The sequence below is a fragment of the Heterodontus francisci genome, chromosome 6 (assembly GCF_036365525.1).
Source record: "Heterodontus francisci isolate sHetFra1 chromosome 6, sHetFra1.hap1, whole genome shotgun sequence".
Classification (NCBI taxonomy): Eukaryota; Metazoa; Chordata; class Chondrichthyes; order Heterodontiformes; family Heterodontidae; genus Heterodontus; species Heterodontus francisci.
Window position 1 is genome coordinate 91,860,011 of NC_090376.1, and position 22,115 is coordinate 91,882,125.

Here is a 22,115-nt window from a genome sequence, read left to right on the forward strand (position 1 = left end):
ACATCCAATACTGGATAAGCAGAAATTTCGTCCAGTTAAATATTGGGTGACTGAAGCCATTGTTTTTGATCCCCGCTCCAAACTCTGTTCCCTGGCTGCCAACTCCATCCCTGTCCCTGGCAACAGTCTGGTATTAAATCATTCTGTTTGCAACCTGAGTGCATATTTGACCTCAAGATGAGCTTCTGACTACATATTCGTGCCAGCACTCAAATCGTCCATTTCCACCTCCGTAACTTTGCTCCTGTCTCAGCTCATCTTCTGCTGAAACCCTCATTCATGCCTTTGTTACCTCTACATTTGACTATTTCCACACACTTCTGGCTGGTCTCCTACTTTCTACCCTCTGTAAAATTGAGATCATCTGAAATTCTGCTGCTCATGTCATAACTCACAGCAAGTCCCATTCATCTATCAGCCCTGTGTTTGCTGACCTACACTGCTACCCGGTCAAGCAATGTCTTGGTTTCACAGAATCATTACAGCACTGAAGACGGCCATTCAGCCCATTGTGTCTGCACTGGCTCTCTGAATGAGCAATTCATCTAGTGCCTTTCCCCTGCACATTCTTCATTTCATATAACTGTCTAATTCCCTTTTGAATGCTTCAATTGAACCTGCCTGCACCACACACTCAGGCAGCGTATTCCAGACCTTAGCCACTTGTTGCCTGAAAATGTTTTTCCTCATGTCACCATTGCTTCTTTTGCCAATTATTTTAAATCTGTGCCCTTTTATTCTCAATCCTTTCATGAGTGGGAATGGTTTCTCCCTATCTACTCTGTCCAGACCCCTCATGTTTTTGAATACCTCTATCAAATCACCTCTCAACCTTCTTTTCTTTAAGGAAAACAGTCCCAGCTTCTCCAATCTATCTTCATATCTGAAGTTCCTCATCTCTGGAACCATTCTCGTGATTCTTTTCTGCACTCTCTCCAATGCTTTCACGACTTTCTAAAGTGCGGCGCCCAGAACTGAGGCTGAAATAATGTCTTATACAATTTCAACATAACCTCCTTGCTCTTGTACTCTGTGCTCCTTGTTACAGTCAAGTGAGGAGGGGTCAAAGGGATTCCCTATTTTCCCTCTCCTTTTTTGACCACAACAGGTTTAATTCTTTTTTTTAAAGTGGATGGACTTGCCAATTCAGTTGGCGTTTGTTTATTTACCTTGCTAATGATCATAAAAAGAACCAATCAGACAGGTTTTCTTGAAAAAACAAAGAGGTTAGCTTTATTTGACTTAAACCAATCTAAGTAAAACTTTCACACACACATGCTTGAGGTTCACACACACACACAAATAGGTTACAGAGCTGGGAAATGTCGATTGGTTGAGTTATAGAGTCCATAGAACAAAAAAAAGCATATACAGTCTGTGGAGTTTGGCAACTGAGCTGGCTTCTAGATGAATTCTGTGCTCCTGAGGCTTCTGGTTTGACGAGATAGATGGCTGATTCGGTGGGTCTCTTGGAGACAGCGACGCAGATGATTTCCTTCAAGGGGTCTCTGATTGCAATTGGGGTATGCAGAGGTTATCACAGTCAGCAGGCAGGGTTTGAAGCTTGCAAGCTGGAATGGAGAGAGAAAGGAGGGACCCCTACTTGGGATGCTCTTGTCAGAGTGCAGAAGCTTGTTAACCTAACTGCAGAGAAACACCAGCTTAAAAACATACAGACAGGGGGGGGGGGGGGGTGGGCATGTCATGACAGTCACCCAATGATTCAAGCGTCAGAGATAGACCATGTGATGGTGAGAGCATGGTAGTTAGCAGTGTATTTCTTCGTGCAAATAAAACAGCCCATTCTGGGGAATTCCTTTCTCACAACCAGGGTCCCATTGTTCAAGTAATAGTCTTGATGCCTTGCTAATGGGAACAAGCAGTTCCCTTAAATTTCCCAGGTCTTGGTTCTTGCTGGGATGGGGCAGGGCAGACACTTTATCTCCATCTCACAGGCCTTGGAATATAGGATAGAGTATTGCAAATTAGGTGGCCATCCTAAGCCGCTAGCAAAGTCACTTAGAGAGCAGGAAGCAGCACTGATACAGTCATCAATGTATCACAAAAAGAGGTGAGGGAGGGGGCCTGAGTAGGACTAGAACAAGGAATGTTCAACATATCCCACAAAAAGATAGGCATAACTGTGACCTCTGTTCAAAGAAGAAGCGGAGTCTTCAGACCATTCTGGTGGGGGGTGGAGGTGTAGAAAGACTGGACATCCAGTGAAGAGGAGGCAGTTAGGGCCAGGAAACCGGAAATTGTTGAAATGACATAGGGTATCAGAAGAGTCACAAGTGTAGGTCGTAAAAGACTGGACAAGTCCCCAATCACCACCACCCACCTCCGCCTGGCTGAACTTGCTCTTACATTAAACAACTTCTCCATCAACCCCACTCACTTCCTTCAAATAAAACATATTGCGATGGGTACCCACATGGTTATTCGTGAGAATAAACGGGAATGGCTTGTTCAACTGTTTTGGAGTCCCTTTTAAGCAGTCCTTGTATCTCCTGTTCCGTCCATTGAGATTGCTTCCCAGTTGTCAATGCACCATAAATGATTTTCTTGGTTCATCAGATATTCACCGAATATGACCTGACTAGTGTAGCTGTGCCTTCATGATCAGAGTTTTTATACTTGGCATGTCAGCCTTTTTAAGAACTTTGGTGAAGATGGAATGTAATCCTTGCCTGGGCTGGTTGTAAATTTATAAGCATGTCCAAACTGAACTAAAGAATGCTGGGGTGAAATTGGTTTACACCAGCAGTGCACAATCAGCTCATAGTGAATGGGCAGCTGATTTTTCACCATATCTTTTCATTGAAGATCACAGAATGATAGTTTAAATTATTTCTCAAGACTCATTTCCTAGTCTCACTGTCACTTTTCTTGGTTTGCAGTTAAAAATCTTGTCAATATTTTTGAAGTCAATGGAAAATAAAAAATTGGTACAGTTTATAACAGGCTGCCAAATTGCTACAAGCCTATTTACACTACTGGTGTCGACCAATTTCAGCCCCCATATGTGACACCTGGCAGAACAACAAGGCAAATTAATTGCAGTCCAATGCTGCCCAGAAGAACATAATCAACTTCTATATGCTTGGGGCTGTACATGGCCCACAGTCTAGTGTTATGAACAATGATGAAACTATTCTTCTCACAGATAGATATCAGATCCTGAAAAGATGGGCTGACCATTTCCAAAACCTTCTAAATAAGGAATCAGCATCAATGCGGAGTCCTTCAGTCAGCTGCCTCAATAGACAATGGCATCCTCGCAGAAGAACCCACCAACTCAAAGACTAAAAAGGCCATGTGGCTGCTGTCAAATGGAAAGCGACCTGGTTTTGGTGCTTTCCCATTTGAGATATACAAATCTGGTAGTGACTAATTAGCCAAATGCCTCAACAAACTATTTCATTCTATGTCATAATCAGGTAAGATCCCTCAAGAGTTCAATACAGCCAACACTACTCACCTGATCTAATGGGTCAGCCACTCAATAGGTTGCAGCTGCTGACATTTTAAAGGGCCACAGTTACCCTGGCAACAGTTCTTGACTAAAGAAAAATACAGTTCACATCAAGATCTAACTATGTTCACTGGATTCACTGCTTCCTCCCTTCTTCCCCCAACCCTTTAGAATGCTGACACTTTTCACTGGTGTACAAAATGTCAATAATTGTCACCATGTTGTGACAAACAGCTTCTAAGACAGGGTTGTCCAACGTACGGCCCTCGGGCCAGGATCTGGCCAGCCAAACGTTTCCATCTGGCCCATGGATGTAAACTGTTCGCGGGGCTGTTCCTCATCCTCACCGTGACTGGAAATGAGAAACTTCCCTTTGTCAGTCCGGCTTTTAAACTATTGCACCGTCATGAATGACAGTCGCTGACATCGGGAACAGACATTTTCCAACAGGCCTGGCATTTTCTGGCGGGTTCTGACTTTGTTTTATTAAAAAAGCCGGCTGGAAAACCCCATGTCTGTTGGGAAACGGCTGTTCCCGGTGTCAGCAGCTGTCACCTGTGAAACTGACAGTTCTTTTCAAAAATTGTGCTAACTTTTAAAAGAACTTTAAAAGAGTATTCCACTCTCTGCAACTGTGTGAGAGAGCATGGGAGAGTGGGACAGAGGGAGAGAGAAAGAAAAAGAGAGAGAGAGAAGGGGGATAGGACAGAGAGAGAGAGACAAAGAGAGAGGAGAGAGATAGAGAGGGCAGAGAGACGGGGGGGGGGGGCAGAAAGAGAGAGAACAGGGGGACAAAGCGCGAGAGGGGGCAGAGAGACAAAGAGAAAGGGGGACAGATAGCAAGAGAAAGAGGGAGGGGGAATGGGGGGGGACAGAGAGACGGGGGGGGGAGACAGAGAGACGGGGGGGGAGACAGAGAGACGGGGGGGGGGGAGACAGAGAGACGGGGGGGGGGGAGACAGAGAGACGGGGGGGGGAGACAGAGAGACGGGGGGGAACAGAGAGACGGGGGGGGGGGGACAGAGAGACGGGGGGGGGGACAGAGAGACGGGGGGGGGGGACAGAGAGACGGGGGGGGGGGACAGAGAGACGGGGGGGGGGACAGAGAGACGGGGGGGGGGGACAGAGAGACGGGGGGGGGACAGAGAGACGGGGGGGGGGACAGAGAGACGGGGGGGGGACAGAGAGACGGGGGGGGGACAGAGAGACGGGGGGGGGGACAGAGAGACGGGGGGGGGGACAGAGAGACGGGGGGGGACAGAGAGACGGGGGGGGGGACAGAGAGACGGGGGGGGGACAGAGAGACGGGGGGGGGGACAGAGAGACGGGGGGGGGACAGAGAGACGGGGGGGGGGGAAACAGAGAGAGGGGGGGGGAACAGATAGACGGGGGGGGGGGACAGAGAGACGGGGGGGAGAACAGAGAGACGGGGGGGGGAGAACAGAGAGACGGGGGTGGGGAACAGAGAGACGGGGGTGGGGAACAGAGAGACGGGGGTGGGGAACAGAGAGACGGGGGGTGGGGAACAGAGAGATGGGGGGTGGGGAACAGAGAGACGGGGGTGGGGAACAGAGAGACGGGGGGGGGAAACAGAGAGACGGGGGGGGGGGGAAACAGAGAGACGGGGGGGGGGGAAACAGAGAGAGGGGGGGGAACAGAGAGACGGGGGGGGGGGGAACAGAGAGACGGGGGGGGAGGAACAGAGAGACGGGGGGGGGGTAGGAACAGAGAGACGGGGGGGGGGGGAGGAACAGAGAGATGGGGGGGGGAGAGGAACAGAGAGACAGGGGGACAGTGAGCAGGTAGTGGGGAACACTGGAGACATGGGGGTAGAGAAGGGGAGAGATACAGAGAGGGGGATGTGAAAGGGAGAGAGAGAGAAGGGAGAGAGAGAGAAAGACAGACGGGGAGGGGGTGGGGCAGAGAGAGTCCAAGAGTCATTACTTATAGCACAGAAGGAAACCATTCTCTCCATTGAGCCCAGGCCAGCTCCCTACAGAGCTCTGCAGTCAGTCCCACCCCCAGCTCAATCCCCATAGCTCTGCAAGTCTATTTTGCACAGGTGGCCATTCAACTTCCTCTTGAAGTCTTTGATCTTCTCCACTTCCATCACCCTTGTGGGCAGCAAGTTCCAGGTCAAAACCACCCACTGTGTAAAAAAAAGTGCTTCCTCATATCCCCCTGCATGTTTTGCACAAAACATTCAATCTGTGTACCCTAGTCCTAGCGGAGAGGGGGGAGGGATGAGAGAATGAGACACATACACACAGAGTGCGGGGAGAGGGGGAAGAGAGAGATCAAGATCTCTCCTGAAAGGTGGACATCTATCCAGAATACTCTGCATCATTACATCAAGTGTGCAGGCAGAGACTGACTACTTGTTAAAGCAAAAACAATGCCAGTTATGTCACCGAATCAGTTTTCAATATAGTGACAAGAAAGTAAGTCAATAAATTAGTCTTCTCATTCAAAGCTTCTTCAAAAAAATGCACATTTAGAACATAGAACAGTACAGCACAGTACAGGCCCTTCGGCCCATGATGTTGTGCCAGTGGACAGTGAAGACGCAAAGATCATCGCCAAAGGCGCAGCAATCTCTTCCCTCGCTTCCCGTAATATCCTTGGGTATATCCCGTCTGGCCCCGGGGACTTATCTGTCCTCATATCATTCAAAATTTCCAGCACATCCTCCCTCTTAACCTCAACCTGTTCGAGCATATCAGCCTGTTCCACACTGTCCTCACAAACGACTAGGTCCCTCTCACTAGTGAATACTGAAGCAAAGTATTCATTTAGGACCTCCCCTACCTCCTCCGACTCCAGGCACAAGTTCCCTCCACTATCCCTGATCAGCCCTACCCTCACTCTGGCCATCCTTTTGTTCCTCACATAAGTGTAGAACGCCTTGGGACTTTCCTTACTCCTACCTGCCAAGACTTTTTCATGTCCCCTTCTAGCTCTCCTAAGTCCATTCTTCAGTTCCTTCCTGGCTACCTTGTAACCCTCTAGAGCCCTGTCTGATCCTTGCTTCCTCAACCTTAAGTAAGCTTCCTTCTTCCTCTTGACTAGCTGTTCCACATCTCTTGTCATCCAAGGTTCCTTCACCCTACCATCCCTTCCCTGCCTCATCGGGACAAACCTATCCAGCAGTCGCAGCATGTGCTCCCTAAACAACCTCCACATTTCAGTCGTGCATTTCCCTGAGAACATCTGTTCCCAATTTATGCTCCCCAGTTCCTGCCTAATAGCATTGTAATTCCCCCTCCCCCAATTAAATATTTTCCCATCCCGTCTGCTCCTGTCCCTCTCCATGACTATAGTAAAGGTCAGGGAGTTGTGATCACTATCATCGAAATGCTCTCCCACTGAGAGATCTGCCACCTGGCCTGGTTCGTTGACAAGCACCAAGTCCAACATAGTCTCACCTCTAGTCGGCCTATCTACATATTGAGTCAGGAAACCTTCCTGGACACACCTGACAAAAACTGCTCCATCCAAACTATTTACACTAAGGAGGTTCCAATCAATATTAGGGAAGTTGAAGTCACCCATGACAACAACCCTGTTACTTCTGCACCTTTCCAAAATCTGCCTCCCAATCTGTTCCTCCGTGTCTCTGTTGCTATTGGGGGGTCTATAGAAAACTCCCAATAAAGTGACTGCTCCTTTCCTGTTTCTGACTTCCACCCATAATGACTCAGTAGACAAACCCTCCTCGACGACCTCCTTTTCTGCAGCTGTGATACTATCCCTGATTAACAATGCCACTCCCCCACCTCTTTTACCTCCCTCCCTATTCCTTTTGAAACATCTAAACCCTGGAACATCCAACATCCATTCCTGCCCCGGTGATATCCACATCTCCATTATGGCTTTTAATTAGTAAGATAAATTTTTAATGCCTTCATCTTTCAAAATTTGCTCACTGGCCCCCTGAGCTGAGCAAAAATCGCAATGCGGCCCTCCGCCCTAAAAGGTTGGACAACACTGTTCTAAGAGGTATGTTTGAGTTGCATGAGTTGGCTTACCAAACAATTTATCCTCTTCTGTAGAAAAGCACCTCAGCCTTGGAATTGGAAATTCACCAAGCATTTTTTTTAAATTGGGACACATTGCCCGGTGCACAGATTGCAAAATAATGACACTAATGATCACAGCACCTTACAACCAAATATATCCAAACCAACAAAGCTGCCCACTAGCCAAACAAACTTAAGTGCAGTCAGTGCAGCAAAATACATTGTTCCTGCTGTCGAACTAATTACATTATTGAGTGGTTATTATAGTGACATTACCAGTGTTGAATTAAGATAGGGCAATTTATAAACAAAATATAGTGAATGCAAGAGATCACAAAATGCGTATACACATGTTATTGTCTCAGGAGGTTTTGAAACATATATTCTGTTCAATTATTATATTTTGACTTTGGTTGACTCATTTTTTGCCAAAAGCATTATGAATATTGTAAATGTAAAAGATAAATTTCTTTTCAGATATCAATCCTAATGAAGCTAATGTCTCAATCCAAAGCTTCAATGTTTCCTCCAAAATTATATTACAATCTGCATAAATAAGTATGCAGACAAATGCTCATTGCATATGTTCATTACAATGTACGCAGGCAGCAATTGGCATGCAGACATCATAGCTCACATAGGGAAACATTAGTGGATACAGACTAAACTGATACTGTACACACAATACATTGGTTGTAAGCAGGCAATAAAGTGAACACAGACATTATCATGTACACTCTAAGTGGGCTTACATACTGAACGTAAGCATATGATGTACACAGAACTGATAGTACTTACAGATTACCCCAGGAGCGGAGACAGATTTTAACAGTGAATGCACATTACAGTGTACAACCCGAACTGGACAGCTGCATTTTGTAGAAATACCTTTAACAATTTTTCTGAAAGTTTCTACTTTGCATTTTCCCCCATCTTAAAAAGAGGTGAAAATCAAATGTTGTAATATTGTCAACTGAACTCAGGTAAAAACAAAAGTATAAATGACATATTTCATTTATTAACAAGATAAACAGAGTTAACATTTTCAATGCAGCATCTCAAATAAGGAATAAGGAATGTAGCACAGTGGACCACTACCCTGCTTTGTAAATTGTTTATTGTGGCTGCAGTTGTAACTTTGACTATGATTTTTTTTGTAAAAATAGAATCTAATATGCACAAATTCCATCTATTGATCGAACAAATCTTTAACATAATAATTAGTTAATTTGTTCTTGCTAACATTCCTACCCTTCCACACTCAAATTCCACAGAAAAAAAATTGGATGAAGCTCTTTGTACCAAATAATTCCTTGGATTTACCAAATCTTACAAACTTTCATTATAATCCTCCAGTTCATTGAACTATAAGATTTACAACAACAAAAAATCACACAACCATGTATTTAATTGATAATGCAGGACTAAAATATTAAACTCTGTTTTCAGCAACCAACTACCTATCAAGTCATTCAATGACTTCTTTAGGTCCAGAGACCAAAGTTAAGTGGATTTACTACGTTGCAAACTTTCATCTTCATATATTCACCTTTAGAGTAGCAAGCTTGGGAGAAACAGGTGGCTTTAAAACCATGATTTCTAAAGCTTTCTGCCACTAGGGGTTTTCCTCGCCTCGTCTCTGGGTCTATTGTATACTAATTGATAGAGATCGATTGCTATGATTAGTCAACAACTCCATTATTTTTTGTATCATGTGACTACTATGATGGTCGAAGCCAAACTAGACAGATTACGGTCTTTTTTGTTCAGCAATTTCTCTGTTCTCATATGAAGGAAAAAAGGAGCAGGAATAGGCCATTTAGCCCCATGAGCCTGTTCCACCTTTCAATGAGATGATGGCTGATCTGCAACCTAACTCCATATACCCCATTTCCTTAAATACCTTTGGTCAACAAAAGTCTATCAATCTCAAATTTAAAATTAGCAATTGATCTAGCATCAATTGCTATTTGCACAGGAGAGTTTCATATTTCTATTACCTGTTGTATGTGGAAGCATTTCCTAATTTCACTCCTGAAAGGTCTGACTTTTTTTTTTAGACTATCTCCCTAGTCCTAGATGTTATACTGCAGAGAGCCAGGTGGTGAAGTATAAAACATTTACAGAGATACATGTTACAAACATGCACCTCCTAACCAAACAACCATAGTTTCAGTCTGTTCCTATATATAGCACAAGTGAATCCCCAGTTAATGCCCGCCACCTACATACAATTAAATACAATTAATATATAATTAATCTTAGACTGCCCAACAAGCAGAAATAGTTTCTTTCTAACTACCCTAACTGTTCCCCATAATATCTTGAAATTTTAATTGTTTTAAAATGAAAGGAAATCATCAAAACCATTTTTATCTATTTGCATATCAGATGGATGCATGAGTGAATATCTAGGTTCCTCTGCAGACCTTTCTCACTTCTATCATCTGTGACTATTCATTCCTCCAAAACATCTGTCTTCAGACAATTCCATCATATCCTTGAATCCCACATTTTCTCCCTGCAATTTGGCAACCAAATGTCAGTGATTCCTGGATAGACTTGCCTGTAGGAAAATACAGCACAAAGTGTCATATAATCATTGCATAGCATTATGAATCAAAATTTATCCACATAATTTTAAAAAGCAAAACACTCTTTTTACTTTCAGGTCATATTCAATTCAGGGCATTTTCTGTCAATGTAAACCCTGAGATTAACAAGATCATATGGCTGTGTTATAGAATCACACAAAAATAGCATTCCCAGTGCTTAATTTGTAATTACAATGCACAATATGGAACTAAACTATTTAAACCAGGAAGGTTTGAGGCCTTGGCTTGTATTCTGTTAACTTCTCTCAGGCAAGGTGGTATTGGGAGCAAACCACAAGTGACTCCAGCGAAGGACAGGAACATTCATTCACCTTTCCACTTCTAATTCAGTGATTTCAAATCAAAAAAGTTGTATCTATCGGCATGTGAGTGAGGACAGGACGAAGCTTGACTGCGGTGTTTTTCACAACCAAATAACTCATCCCACTTTCAAAGCTTACACATGAAGAATGCTTATTTGAGCAAAGTGACACTCAAGGAACCATATCACACCATAAGTCTGTGCGTTCAAGAAAGAAAAAGGGCCGGTAAAAAGGCTCAATTTTTAAAGGATTCTTTGCCCTCCTCATCCTCATTTAAAACAATGTTAGCCAAAGCACAGGGAGAAGTTGCTAACCTATTTAATTTATAAGATAATTTGTTTGATTGTCTCTCTCTCTCTCTCTGGGAAAGTATCTTGCCTCCACTCTTCCCTGGTAGCCAGGTTGAGATAGGGACCTCACCAAAGGATGACTCACAGTGTGCAACTTGTGCTACTTACCTGTCCATAGCCCAACGTGTTGGCACATTGTAATCCTATCTACTGAGGAAAAATAAAAAACCTATGGACATCACTGTGCAGCATTAATTTTAAAAAGCAATTGGTGGTTTTGACGAACAGTAGAACAATGTAAATGCAAATTAATGCGCACAAAGAACAATTCTACCTTTGGAGATAGTTTTTTTTCTTAAAGCTAACTTAGCTTCAATAAAACATAATCACACCCTCTCCCCCCAACAAAATATGACCAACCACCTCTCCAAAATAAACTAGATATCAACGTCATCAAACACCGACCCACCATTAGACAGTGCAAATAATACAGCCGCGTTGAATGTATCTCCAGCTCCAAGAGTATCCACGAGCTTTTCAGGAGGAAAGGCATTTGAATGAAAGACTCCATCAGGACCCATTGCATCAGCTCCTTTCTCAGCCCAGGCACAGATTAGGTACGCACTAAAGGTCAAAAAGAGAAGCAAGTTTAAAGACCATAATGGTGTAATTTCGTGCTTCATTTGGTCATTCTATTCCAATTCTCTTTCTGACAAAGTACCATTTAATGAAAAGAATTATCAAAATAACGAGGACTGTGAGTACCAGAAGCAAAGAAATTGGTGTCAGATCACCTTAATAATTCAGGTTAATAAGGCCATTTAAAAAGCAAACCGTGTTCCAGGGTTTATTTCCAGAGGGATAGAATTTAAAAGTATAGAAGTTATGCTAAACTTGTATCAGACCATGGTTAGACCACATTTGGAGTACTGTGTACAGTTCTGGTCACCATATTATATGAAGGATATAGAGTCAAAGAGTCAGTGGGCAGAATCTTACTGGTCCTGCCAAGGTGGCTTTGAAAGGAAGGCTGAGAGGAAGGTAGGATCGGAGTGGGCCAAGTCACGGTCTCCAGCTGACCTTGCCGGAAGTGGGGTGGAACTGGTATGGACTATCCGCCCAGCAGCAGCAGGAAAGCAATTTGAATATTTAGGTGCCCACTTGTAAGCAGATTGGTGACACCTCTGGGTTCTTCCTGGCAGCGCAAGGGCCCCCCACTGAGGGAAAAGCCTGACAGGTGCCTGGAGGTGGCTTGCCAGAGGGCCTGTGAGCCCTCCTGTACTGACCCCCCTACTGGAGCCGCTTTTGCCACAGCATCACAAGTTGGCCACAGGACATCCCCTCTACAATGATGGCCTGGCAGCTGTGCCCATACATTTCAAACATTTTACGAGGGTACCTCCATCTTTTGGTGCCCACGCATTCTCCTGCCTGTCACAGTAGCGCCCACCTCTCCCATGGGGCTGCCGGCAAGATAATTCTGCGGACCCTCCCACTGGGCCAGCCGGGTGCCGGTCTCCCCCACCACCCTAACCCCCACACTGTCCTAATTGGACTGTGCTCCTGGAGGCATCCTCTCAATTGGCTTCCTCAGGTAAGATTATGCAGGCAGATGGCCAGATACTCTGAGGTGGGGACCTGCTTTTGGTCCTGACTTCAGACAATCTTCAAAGATGATAAGATTCCGCCCTTAGAGTCGTTACAGCACAGTAGGAGTCCATTTGATCCATTGAGTCCATGCCGGCATTCTGTAGAGCAATCCAGTCAGTCCCATTCCCCTACATATTTCCCTCAAGAACCTACGCAACTAACTTTGAAATTGTCAATTTTTTCTACTTCCACCACCCTGGTAGGCAGCAAGCTCCAGTTCAGTACCACTCGCTGCATAAAGAGGTACTCCCTCACATCCCCCCTATATCTCTTGCCCAAAACCTTAAATCTGTGTCCCCTAATCCTTGTACCATCAACTAATTGGAACAGCTTTTCCTTGTCTACCTTATCTAAACCTGTCATAATCTTGTATACCTCTATCAGTCCTCCCTCCAACTTCCTTTGCTCCAAGGAGAACAACTCCAGGTCTCCACCTTAACTTTGTGGCTAAATTCCCTCATCATGGAACCATTTTGGTAAATCTCTTCTGCACCCTCTCAAAGAGCTTCACATCATTCCTAAAGTGTGGTGACCAGAACTGGACATACCCCTTTAGCGGTAGCCTAACCAGAGCTTTATAAAGGTTCAGGGGAGGCGGTGGAGGTGACGTAGTGGTATTATCACTGGACTAGTATCCCAGAGACCCAGGGTATTACTCTGGGGACATGGGTTTGAATCCCGCCACAGCAGAAGGTGGAATTTGAATTCAATTAATAAAAAATCTGGAATTAAAAAGCTAGTCTAATGATGACCATGAAACCATTGTCGATTGTTGTAAAAACCCATCTGGTTCACTAATGTCCTTTAGGGAAGGAAATCTGCTGTCCTTACCTGGTCTGGCCTACAGGTGACTCCAGACCCACAGCAATGTGGCCGACTCTTACATGCCCTCTGAAATGGCCTTGCAAGCAACTCAGTTGTACCTAACCGCTACGAAGTCAATAAAAATAAATGAAATTGGACGGACCACCCGGCATCGACCTGTGCACTGGAAACGGCTACAGCAAACCCAGCCCTGTTGACCCTGCAAAGTCCTCCTTACTAACATCTGGGGGCTTGTGCCAAAGTTGGGAGAGCTGTCCCACAGACTAGTCAAGCAACAGCCTGACATAGTCATACTCACGGAATCATACCTTACTGACCATGTCCCAGACACTGCCATCACTATCTCGGGTATGTCCTGTCCCACTGGCAAGACAGACCCAGCAGAGGTGGCTGCACAGTGGTATACAGCAGGGAGGGAGTTTCTCTGGGAGTCCTCAACATCGACTCCGGACCCCATGAAGTCTCATGGCATCAGATCATACGTGGGCAAGGAAACCTCCTGCTGATTACCACCTACCGCCCTCCCTCAGATGATAAGTCAGTACTCCTCCATGTTGAACACCAGTTAGAAAAGCACTGGGCGGCACAGTGGCGCAATGGTTAGCACCGCAGCCTCACAGCTCCAGCGACCCGGGTTCAATTCTGGGTACTGCCTGTGTGGAGTTTGCAAGTTCTCCCTGTGTCTGCGTGGGTTTTCTCCGGGTGCTCCGGTTTCCTCCCACAAGCCAAAAGACTTGCAGGTTGGTAGGTAAATTGGCCATTATAAATTGCCCCTAGTATAGGTAGGTGGTAGGGAAATATAGGGACAGGTGGGGATGTGGTAGGAATATGGGATTAGTGTAGGATTAATATAAATGGGTGGTTGATGGTCGGCACAGACTCGGTGGGCCGAAGGGCCTGTTTCAGTGCTTTATCTCTAAACACTGAGGGTGGCAAGGGCACAGAATGTACACTGGGTGGGGGACATCAATGTCCATCACCAAGAGTGGCTCGGTAGCACCGATACTACCAAGCTGGCCGAGTCCGAAAGGACATTGCTGCTAGACTGGGTCTGCAGCAGGTGATGAGGGAACCAACACGAGGGAAAAACATACTCGTCCTCACCAATCTGCCTGCCGCAGATGCTTCTGTCCATGACAGTATTGGTAAGAGTGATCACCACACAGTCCTTGTGGAGGCCAAGTCCCGCCTTCATATTGAGGATATCGTCCATCGTGTTGTGTGGCACTATCACCGTGCTAAATGGGATAGACTTCGAATAGATCTAGCAATGCAAAACTGGGCATCCATGAGGCGCTGTGGGCCATCAGCAGCAGCAGAATTGTACTCAACACAAATAAAAACAAGAAATACTGGAAATACTCAGCAGGTCTGGCAGCATCTGTGGAGAGAGAAGCAGAGTTAACGTTTCAGGTCAGTGATCATAGTTCTGAAGAAGACCTGATGCTGCCAGACCAGCTGAGTGGCTCCAGCATTTCTTGTTTTTATTTCAGATTTCCAGCATCCGCAGTATTTTGCTTTTATTGTACTCAACACAATCTGTGACCTCATGGCCCGGCATGTCCCCCATTCTACCATTACCATCAAGCCGGGAGACCAACCCTTTTTCAATAAAGAGTGCAGGAGGGCATGCTAGGAGCAGCACCAGGCCTACCTAAAAATGAGGTGTCAACCTGGTGAAGCTACAACAGAGGACTACTTGCGTGCCAAACTGTGTAAGCAGCATGCGATAAACAGAGCTAAGCAATCCCACAACCAACGGATCAGATCTAAGCTCTGCAGTACTGTCACATCCAGCCGTGAATGGTGGTGGACAATTAAACAACTAACTGGAGGAGGTGGCTCCTCAAATATCCTCATCCTTAATGATGGGGGAGCCCAGCACATAAGTGCGAAAGATAAGGCTGAAGCATTTGCAACAATCCTCAGCCAGAAGTGCTGTGTTGATGATCCATCTCAGCCTTGTCCTGAAGTCCCCAGCATCACAGATGCCAGACTTCAGCCACTTCAATTCACTCCGCATGATATCAAGAAACGACTGAAGGCACTGGATACTGCAAAGGCTATGGGCCCTGACAATATTCCGGCAATAGTACTGAAGACCTGTGCTCCAGAACTTGCTGCGCCCCTAGCAAAGCTGTTCCAGTACAGCTACAACACTGGCATCTACCCGGCAATGTGGAAAACTGCCCAGGTATGTCCTGTACACAAAAAGCAGGACAAGTCCAACCTGGCCAATTACCGCCCCATCAGCCTACTCTCGATCATCAGTAAAGTGATAGAAGGTGTCATCAACAGTGCCATCAAGCAGCACCTGCTTAGCAATAACCTGCTCAGTGACATCAAGGCAGCATTTGACCGAGTATGGCATCATGGAGCCCTAGCAAAACTGAAGTCAATGGGAATCAGGGCGAACACTCTCCGCTGTTTGGAGTCATACCTAACACAAAGGAACATGGGTGTGTTTGTTGGAGGTCAATCATCTGAGCTCCAGGACATCACTGCAGGAGTTCCTCAGGATAGTGTCCTAGGCCCAACCATCTTCAGTTGCTTCATCAATGACCTTCCTTCAGTCATTCGGTCAGAAGTGGGGATGCTCACTGATGATTGCACAATATTCAGCACCATTCGCGACTCCTCAGATACTGAAGCAGTCCATGTAGAATTGCAGCAAGACCTGGACAATATCCAGGCTTGGGCTGAGAAGTGGCAAGTAACATTTGTGCCACACAAGTGCCAGGCAATGACCATCTCCAACAAGAGAGAATCTAACCATCTACCCTTGAAATTCAATGGCATTACAATCGCTGAATCCCCCACTATCAACATCCTAGGGGTTACCATTGACCAGAAACTGAACTAGAGTAGTCATATTAATACCGTGGCTACAAGAGCAGGTCAGAGGCTAGGAATCCTGCAGCGAGTAACTCATCTCCTGACTCCCCAAAGCCTATCCACCATCTACAAGACACATGTCAGGAGTGCAATGGAATATTCTCCACTTGCCTGGATGGGTGCAGCTCCAACAAGACTCAAGAAGCTCGACACCATCCAGGACAAAGCAGCCCGCATGATTGGCACCGCATCTACAAACATTCACTCCCTACACCACCGACACAGTGGCAGCAGTGTGTATCATCTACAAGATGCACTGCAGCAACGCACCAAGGCTCCTTAGACAGTACCTTCCAAACCCAAGACCTCTACCAACTAGAATTACAAGGGCAGCAAATGCATGGGAACGCCACCACCTGCAAGTTCCCCTCCAAGTCACACACCATCCTGACTTGGAACTACATTGCTGTTCCTTCACTGTCGCCGGGTCAAAATCCTGGAATTCCCATCCTAACAGCACCGTGGGTATACCTACCTTACATGGACTACAGCGGTTCAAGAAGGCAGCTCACCACCACCTTCTCAAGGGCAATTAGGGTTGAGCAATAAATGCTGGCCCAGACAGCGACGCCCACATCCCATGAATGAAAAAAAAAGCATAACTTTCCTGCATTTGTACTCAATACCTAGATTTATGAAGCCCAACATCCCATATGCTTTGCTAACTACTCTCTCAATATGTGTCCTGACACTTTTAAAGATCTGCATACATGAAGCCCCAGGTCCCTCTGTTCCTGCACACTCTTTAGAACTAGCTATTTAGTCTACATTGCTTCTCCCTCTCCTTTCTGCCAAAATGAATCATATGAACTTATGAATTAGTAGCAGAAGTAGTCCACTCAGCCCCTCAAGCCTGCTCTGCCATTCAACAAAATCATGGCTGATCTGATTGTAACCTCAACTCCACATTCCCACCTACCCCCGACAACTTTTCACTCCCTTGCTTATCAAGAATCTATCTACCACTGCCTTAAAAATATTCAGACTCTGTTTTCCACCGCCTTTTGAGGAAGAGTTCCAAAGACACTCAACCCTCTGAGAGAAAACATTTCTCTTCATCTCTGTCTTAAATGAGCGACCCCTTATTTTTAAACAGTGACCCATAGTTCTAGATTTTCCCACAACAGGAAACATCTTTTCCACATCCACCCTGTCAAAACCCCTCAAGATCTTGTATGTTTCAATCAAATCACCTCTTACTCTTCTAAAGTCGAGCGGATACAATCCTACCCTGTCCAACCTTTCCCTATAAGACAACCCACCCATTCTATGTATTAGTCTTGTAAACCTTCTCTGATCTGCTTCCAATGCACTTACATCCTTCCTTAAATAAGGAGACCAATACTGTACACATTATCTCACACTTCTCTGTATTAAATTCCATCAGCCACTTGTCTGTCCATTCTGCTAGCCTATCCATGTCCTGTTGCAGCGGGAACAGAGGGTTATGCTCACAGAGTTTAGATGAGGAAGGATGGGAGGAGACTTGAGTGGAGCATAAACATTGGTATGGACTGGTTTTACCGAATGGCCTGTTGCGCTGCTGTATATTCTGTCCAATTCTATACAGCTTGCACCAGGTTCCATTGAGACAAGGTCTGAAGTCCAGCACATTCACACTGTCACTACGGAGGCCTCTAGCAATGGCCTTGAGAACAAATGGCAGTGTGGTAATAAAGCCTTGATTACATTATGCATTTAACTCTAAAATTCTATTTATATCAACAATGTGACAGAAAATGCACTTAAATTTAGATCTCTGGTTGTACGTACCCTGGCTTTACCCGGCTGTAAAGTCCTTTTACTGCCTCTGCTGCTGAATTAAACCCAAAATGTCTGGCAACATCTTTGCTGACAAAAACCTAAGGCATGCACACAAAAAAAGTATATTTATCTTGGAATCAAGCAGACATTGTTTTGTTTGATGGATTTTATTCTTTCTTTATTGTCGAAAAAGTTCTATTGAAGCTCGTTTCAGATGTTTCGTAAAAACTTAGTAAGGACAACTGAAAATATGCTGCTTAACTCTTCTCTGCCTCCCTACAATGATATTAACTGCATCCTAATGTACAGGCTATATGCTCTTCTCAACTGACTCCCCATTCTGTTGTGTTACAGAGATATTCCTACTTTCTTAAAACCTATGCTCCAGCCACTATTCTTTTTGGAAATCTCAGTAACATTTCTGAACACCATGAATAGTAGCCTTCATACAGTTTAAGCTTCACAACATTTATTTTATTTTATTTATTTATTTAGAGATACAGCACTGAAACAGGCCCTTCGGCCCACCGAGTCTGTGCCGACTATCAACCACCCATTTATACGAATCTTACATTAATCTCATTACCCCCTCACATCCCCACAATTCCCCTACCTATATATACTAGGGGCAATTTATAATGGCCAATTTACCAATCAACCTGCAAGTTTTTGGCTGTGGGAGGAAACCGGAGCACCCGGCGAAAACCCACGTGGTCTCAGGGAGAACTTGCAAACTCCGCACAGGCAGTACCCAGAATCGAACCCGGGTCGCTGCAGCTGCGAGGCTGCGGTGCTAACCACTGCACCGCCTACTTCTTCTTTAGTTTATAGGTTCTTTATAGTTCCTTTGACCTATAAAGGTCCAAAATTAAACAGGACATTGAAGGTATTTTTCCTGACGATATTCTCTGTTCCTTTTTATGATACTGCAGCAGTTTTCACTTCACTCCCTACTCACCATAGCACAGCTATCTTTTATCGGGACATACAGCACAAAATGCAGAACCAGAGCACCCGTTGCTTGGGCAATATGGGTGCCATTTGAGGTCTAAAGTGGTGTCCCAGGTACATTAGCCCACTTCTGGTGTGAGGCGTGCCGTACATCTATTGGTGAGAGCTTTAGAGTGCACACAGTGAACGCCCACTGGAGGTATGCAGAGGAGGCAGATCATGATGTTAATCATCATGCAAAGGATGATTTAATGCCAGCACTGTCATTTTGAAGGTCATTGCTCCAGCTAACGGTATCTTTTAACCACACATGGCTGAACATGAATCAGCAGCAGGAAGGAACCCCACCAATGTTATTTACAGGTCAGCTGCTGGTTGATTTCTTCTGGCTGTGTTTGGTGATTTCTATAGTCGTTTCAAGTTGCAAGATGTTATGATCAGGTGAGGAGGTGTCAAAGGGCTCCCCCTCTTTTCCCTCGTTTGACCAAAACAGATTTATTTCCTTTTCAGTGGATATACTTGCCAATTCAGTGCGTTTAACAGTTTGATCATAAAAGAGCCAATCAGACAGGTTTTCTAGAGTTTAACAAAGAAAGAGGTTAACTTTATTGTACTTAAACCGATCTAAGTAAAAATAATAAAAAATATGCTCCAACATTCACACAAACATACACACACGCAAATATTTTACAAAGTGGAGAAGGATAGATTGGTCAAATTAACGTCCAGAGAAATAAAAGGGGTATACAGTCTGTGGAGGCTGGTGACTCAGCTGGCTTCAGGCTGAATTTGGTGGTCCCGAGGCTTCCGATTTGAAGACTTGGACACTGATTGATTGGTTCTCCAGGAGACAGTAATGTGACTGAATTCCTTCGAGGGAGGTCTCTGTCTGTTCTTTCCAGAAAGTTCTCTCTCTCTCTAGCTCCTTCCTCAGGTTTAAGTAAGTAAGCACAGACAGCAGATAGAGTTTGAAGCTTGCAAGGTTTGAGTGTTTCGTCTCCACCCGTTTAATATTCAGGTTTCCAGCTGGTAGATTAAAATAATCATATTGAAACAATGCTTTCACTGTCTGGAATGCTCTCGAGGAGCCTTGCAGTACTCGGTAAGAATGGGTGTCATTTGTGGTGGCCTGCTGCATTCTGCACAAGCTCACCATTATAGAAATATAGAAAATAGGAGGGGTAGGCCATTCAGCCCTTTGAGCCTGCTCCGCCATTCTTTATGATCATGGCTGATCATCCAACTCAGTAGCCTGTTGCCGCTTTCGCCCCAAACTCTTTGATCCCTTTAGACCCAAGAGCAAAATCTAACACCTTCTTGAAAACATACAATGTTTTGGCCTCAACTGCTTTCTGTGGTAGCGAATTCCACAGGCTCACCACTCACTGGGTGAAGACATTTTTCTCATCTCAGTCCTGAAAGGTTTACCCTGTATCCTTAGACTATGACCCCTGGTTCTGGATTCCCCCATCATCAGGAACATACTTCCTGCATCTACCCTGTCAAGTCCTGTTAGAATTTTATAGGTTTCTATGAGGTCCCTCCTCACTCTTCTGAACTCCAGCGAATATAATCCTAACTGACTCAATCTCTCCTCATACGTCAGTCCCACCATCTCAGGAATCAGTCTGATAAACCTTCGCTGCACTCCCTCTATAGCAAGAACATCCTTCCTCAGATAAGGAGACCAAAACTGCACACAATATTCCAGGTGTGGCCTCATCAAGGCCCTGTATAATTGCTGCAAGACATCCCTGCTCCTGTACTCGAAACCTCTCGCTATGAAGGCCAACATACCATTTGCCTTTTTTACCACCTGTTGCACCTGCATGCTTACCTTCAGCGACTGGTGTACGAGAACACCCAGGTCTCACTGCATATTCCCCTCTCTGTTTATAGCCGTTCAGATAATAATCTGCCTTCCTGTTTTTGCTACCGAAGTGGATAATTTCACATTTCTCCATATTATACTGCATCTGCCATGCATTAGCCCACTCACTCAACTTGTCCAAATCACCCTGAAGCCTCTCTGCATCCTCCTCACAACTCACCCTCCCACCCATTTTTGTGTTATCTGCAAATTTGGAGATATTACATTTATTTCCCTCATCTAAATCATGAATGTATATTGTGAATAGCTGGGGTCCTAGCACCGATCCCTGTGGTACCCCACTAGTCACTGCCTGCCATTCAGAAAAAGACCCATTTATCCCTACTCTTTGTTTCCTGTCCGCCAACCAATTTTCTATCCATCGTAATACACTACCCCCAATCCCATGCCCTTTAATTTTACATGCTAATCTCTTATGTGGGATTTGTCGAAATCCTTCTGAAAGTCCAAATAAACTACATCCACTGGCTTCTCCTCATCAACTCTACTAGTTACACCTCAAAGAATTCTGGAAGATTTGTCAAGCATGATTTCCCTTTCGTAAATCCATACTGACTCTGCCCGATTCTACCACTGTTCTCTAAGTGCTCTGCTATAAAATCTTTGATAATGGACCCTAAAATTTTCCCCACTACTGACATTAGGCTGACTGGTCTATAATTCCCTGCTTTCTCTCTACATCCCTTTTTAAATAGTGGGTTACATTAGCTACCCTTCAATCTGTAGGAACTGTTCCAGAGTCTATAGAATCTTGGAAGATGTCCACTAATGCATCCACTATGTCTAGGGCCACTTCCTTAAGTACTCTGGGATGCATACCATCAGGCCCTGGGGATTTATCGGCCTTCAATCCCATCAATTTCCCCAACGCCATTTCTCTACCAATACTGATTTATTTCAGTTCCTCCCTCTCACTAAGCCCTGTATGATATTTGTGTCCTCCTTTGTAAAGGCAGAAGCAAAGTATGCATTTAAATGGTCAGCCATTTCTTTATTCCCCATAATAAATTCCCCTGTTTCTGACTGTAAGATATTTGTCTTCACCAATCTTTTTCTCTTCACATACCTATACAAACTTTTAGTCAGTTTTTCTGTTCCCCGCAAGCTTGCTCTCGTACTCTATTTTCCCCTTCTTAATCAATCCCTTGGTCCTCCTTTGCTGAATTCTAAACTGCTCCCAATCCTCAGGTCTGTTGTTTTTCCTGACAAATTTGTATGCCTCTTCCTTGGATTTAATGCTATCTCTAATTTCCCTTGTAAGCCATGGTTTGGCTACCTTTCCCGTTTTACTTTTGCGACAGACAGGGATAAACAATTGATGCAGTTCATCCATGCGCTCTTTAAATGTTTGCCATTGCCTATCCACCGTCATCCCTTTAAGTAACGTTTCCCAATCCGTCATGGCCAACACGCACCTCATACCTTCGTAGTTTCCTTT

The 22,115-nt window shown here is 45.0% G+C and overlaps 1 protein-coding gene across 7 annotated transcripts in view; it reads right to left on the bottom strand.

Moving 5' to 3' along the window:
- Positions 1-8,492: 8,492 nt before the first annotated feature.
- khk (ketohexokinase) overlaps positions 8,493-22,115 on the bottom strand; it is a 67,178-nt gene continuing 53,555 nt past the window's right edge. For all 7 annotated transcript variants that reach the window (XM_068034048.1, XM_068034050.1, XM_068034049.1 and 4 more), the window contains 3 exons: positions 17,845-17,933; positions 11,171-11,325; positions 8,493-10,060 (listed from right to left, as the gene is read on the bottom strand). In XM_068034048.1, coding sequence (XP_067890149.1) covers positions 9,975-10,060; positions 11,171-11,325; positions 17,845-17,933 — 330 coding nt within the window. In that variant the 3' untranslated portion in view covers positions 8,493-9,974. The remainder of the gene's footprint in view (positions 10,061-11,170; positions 11,326-17,844; positions 17,934-22,115) is intronic.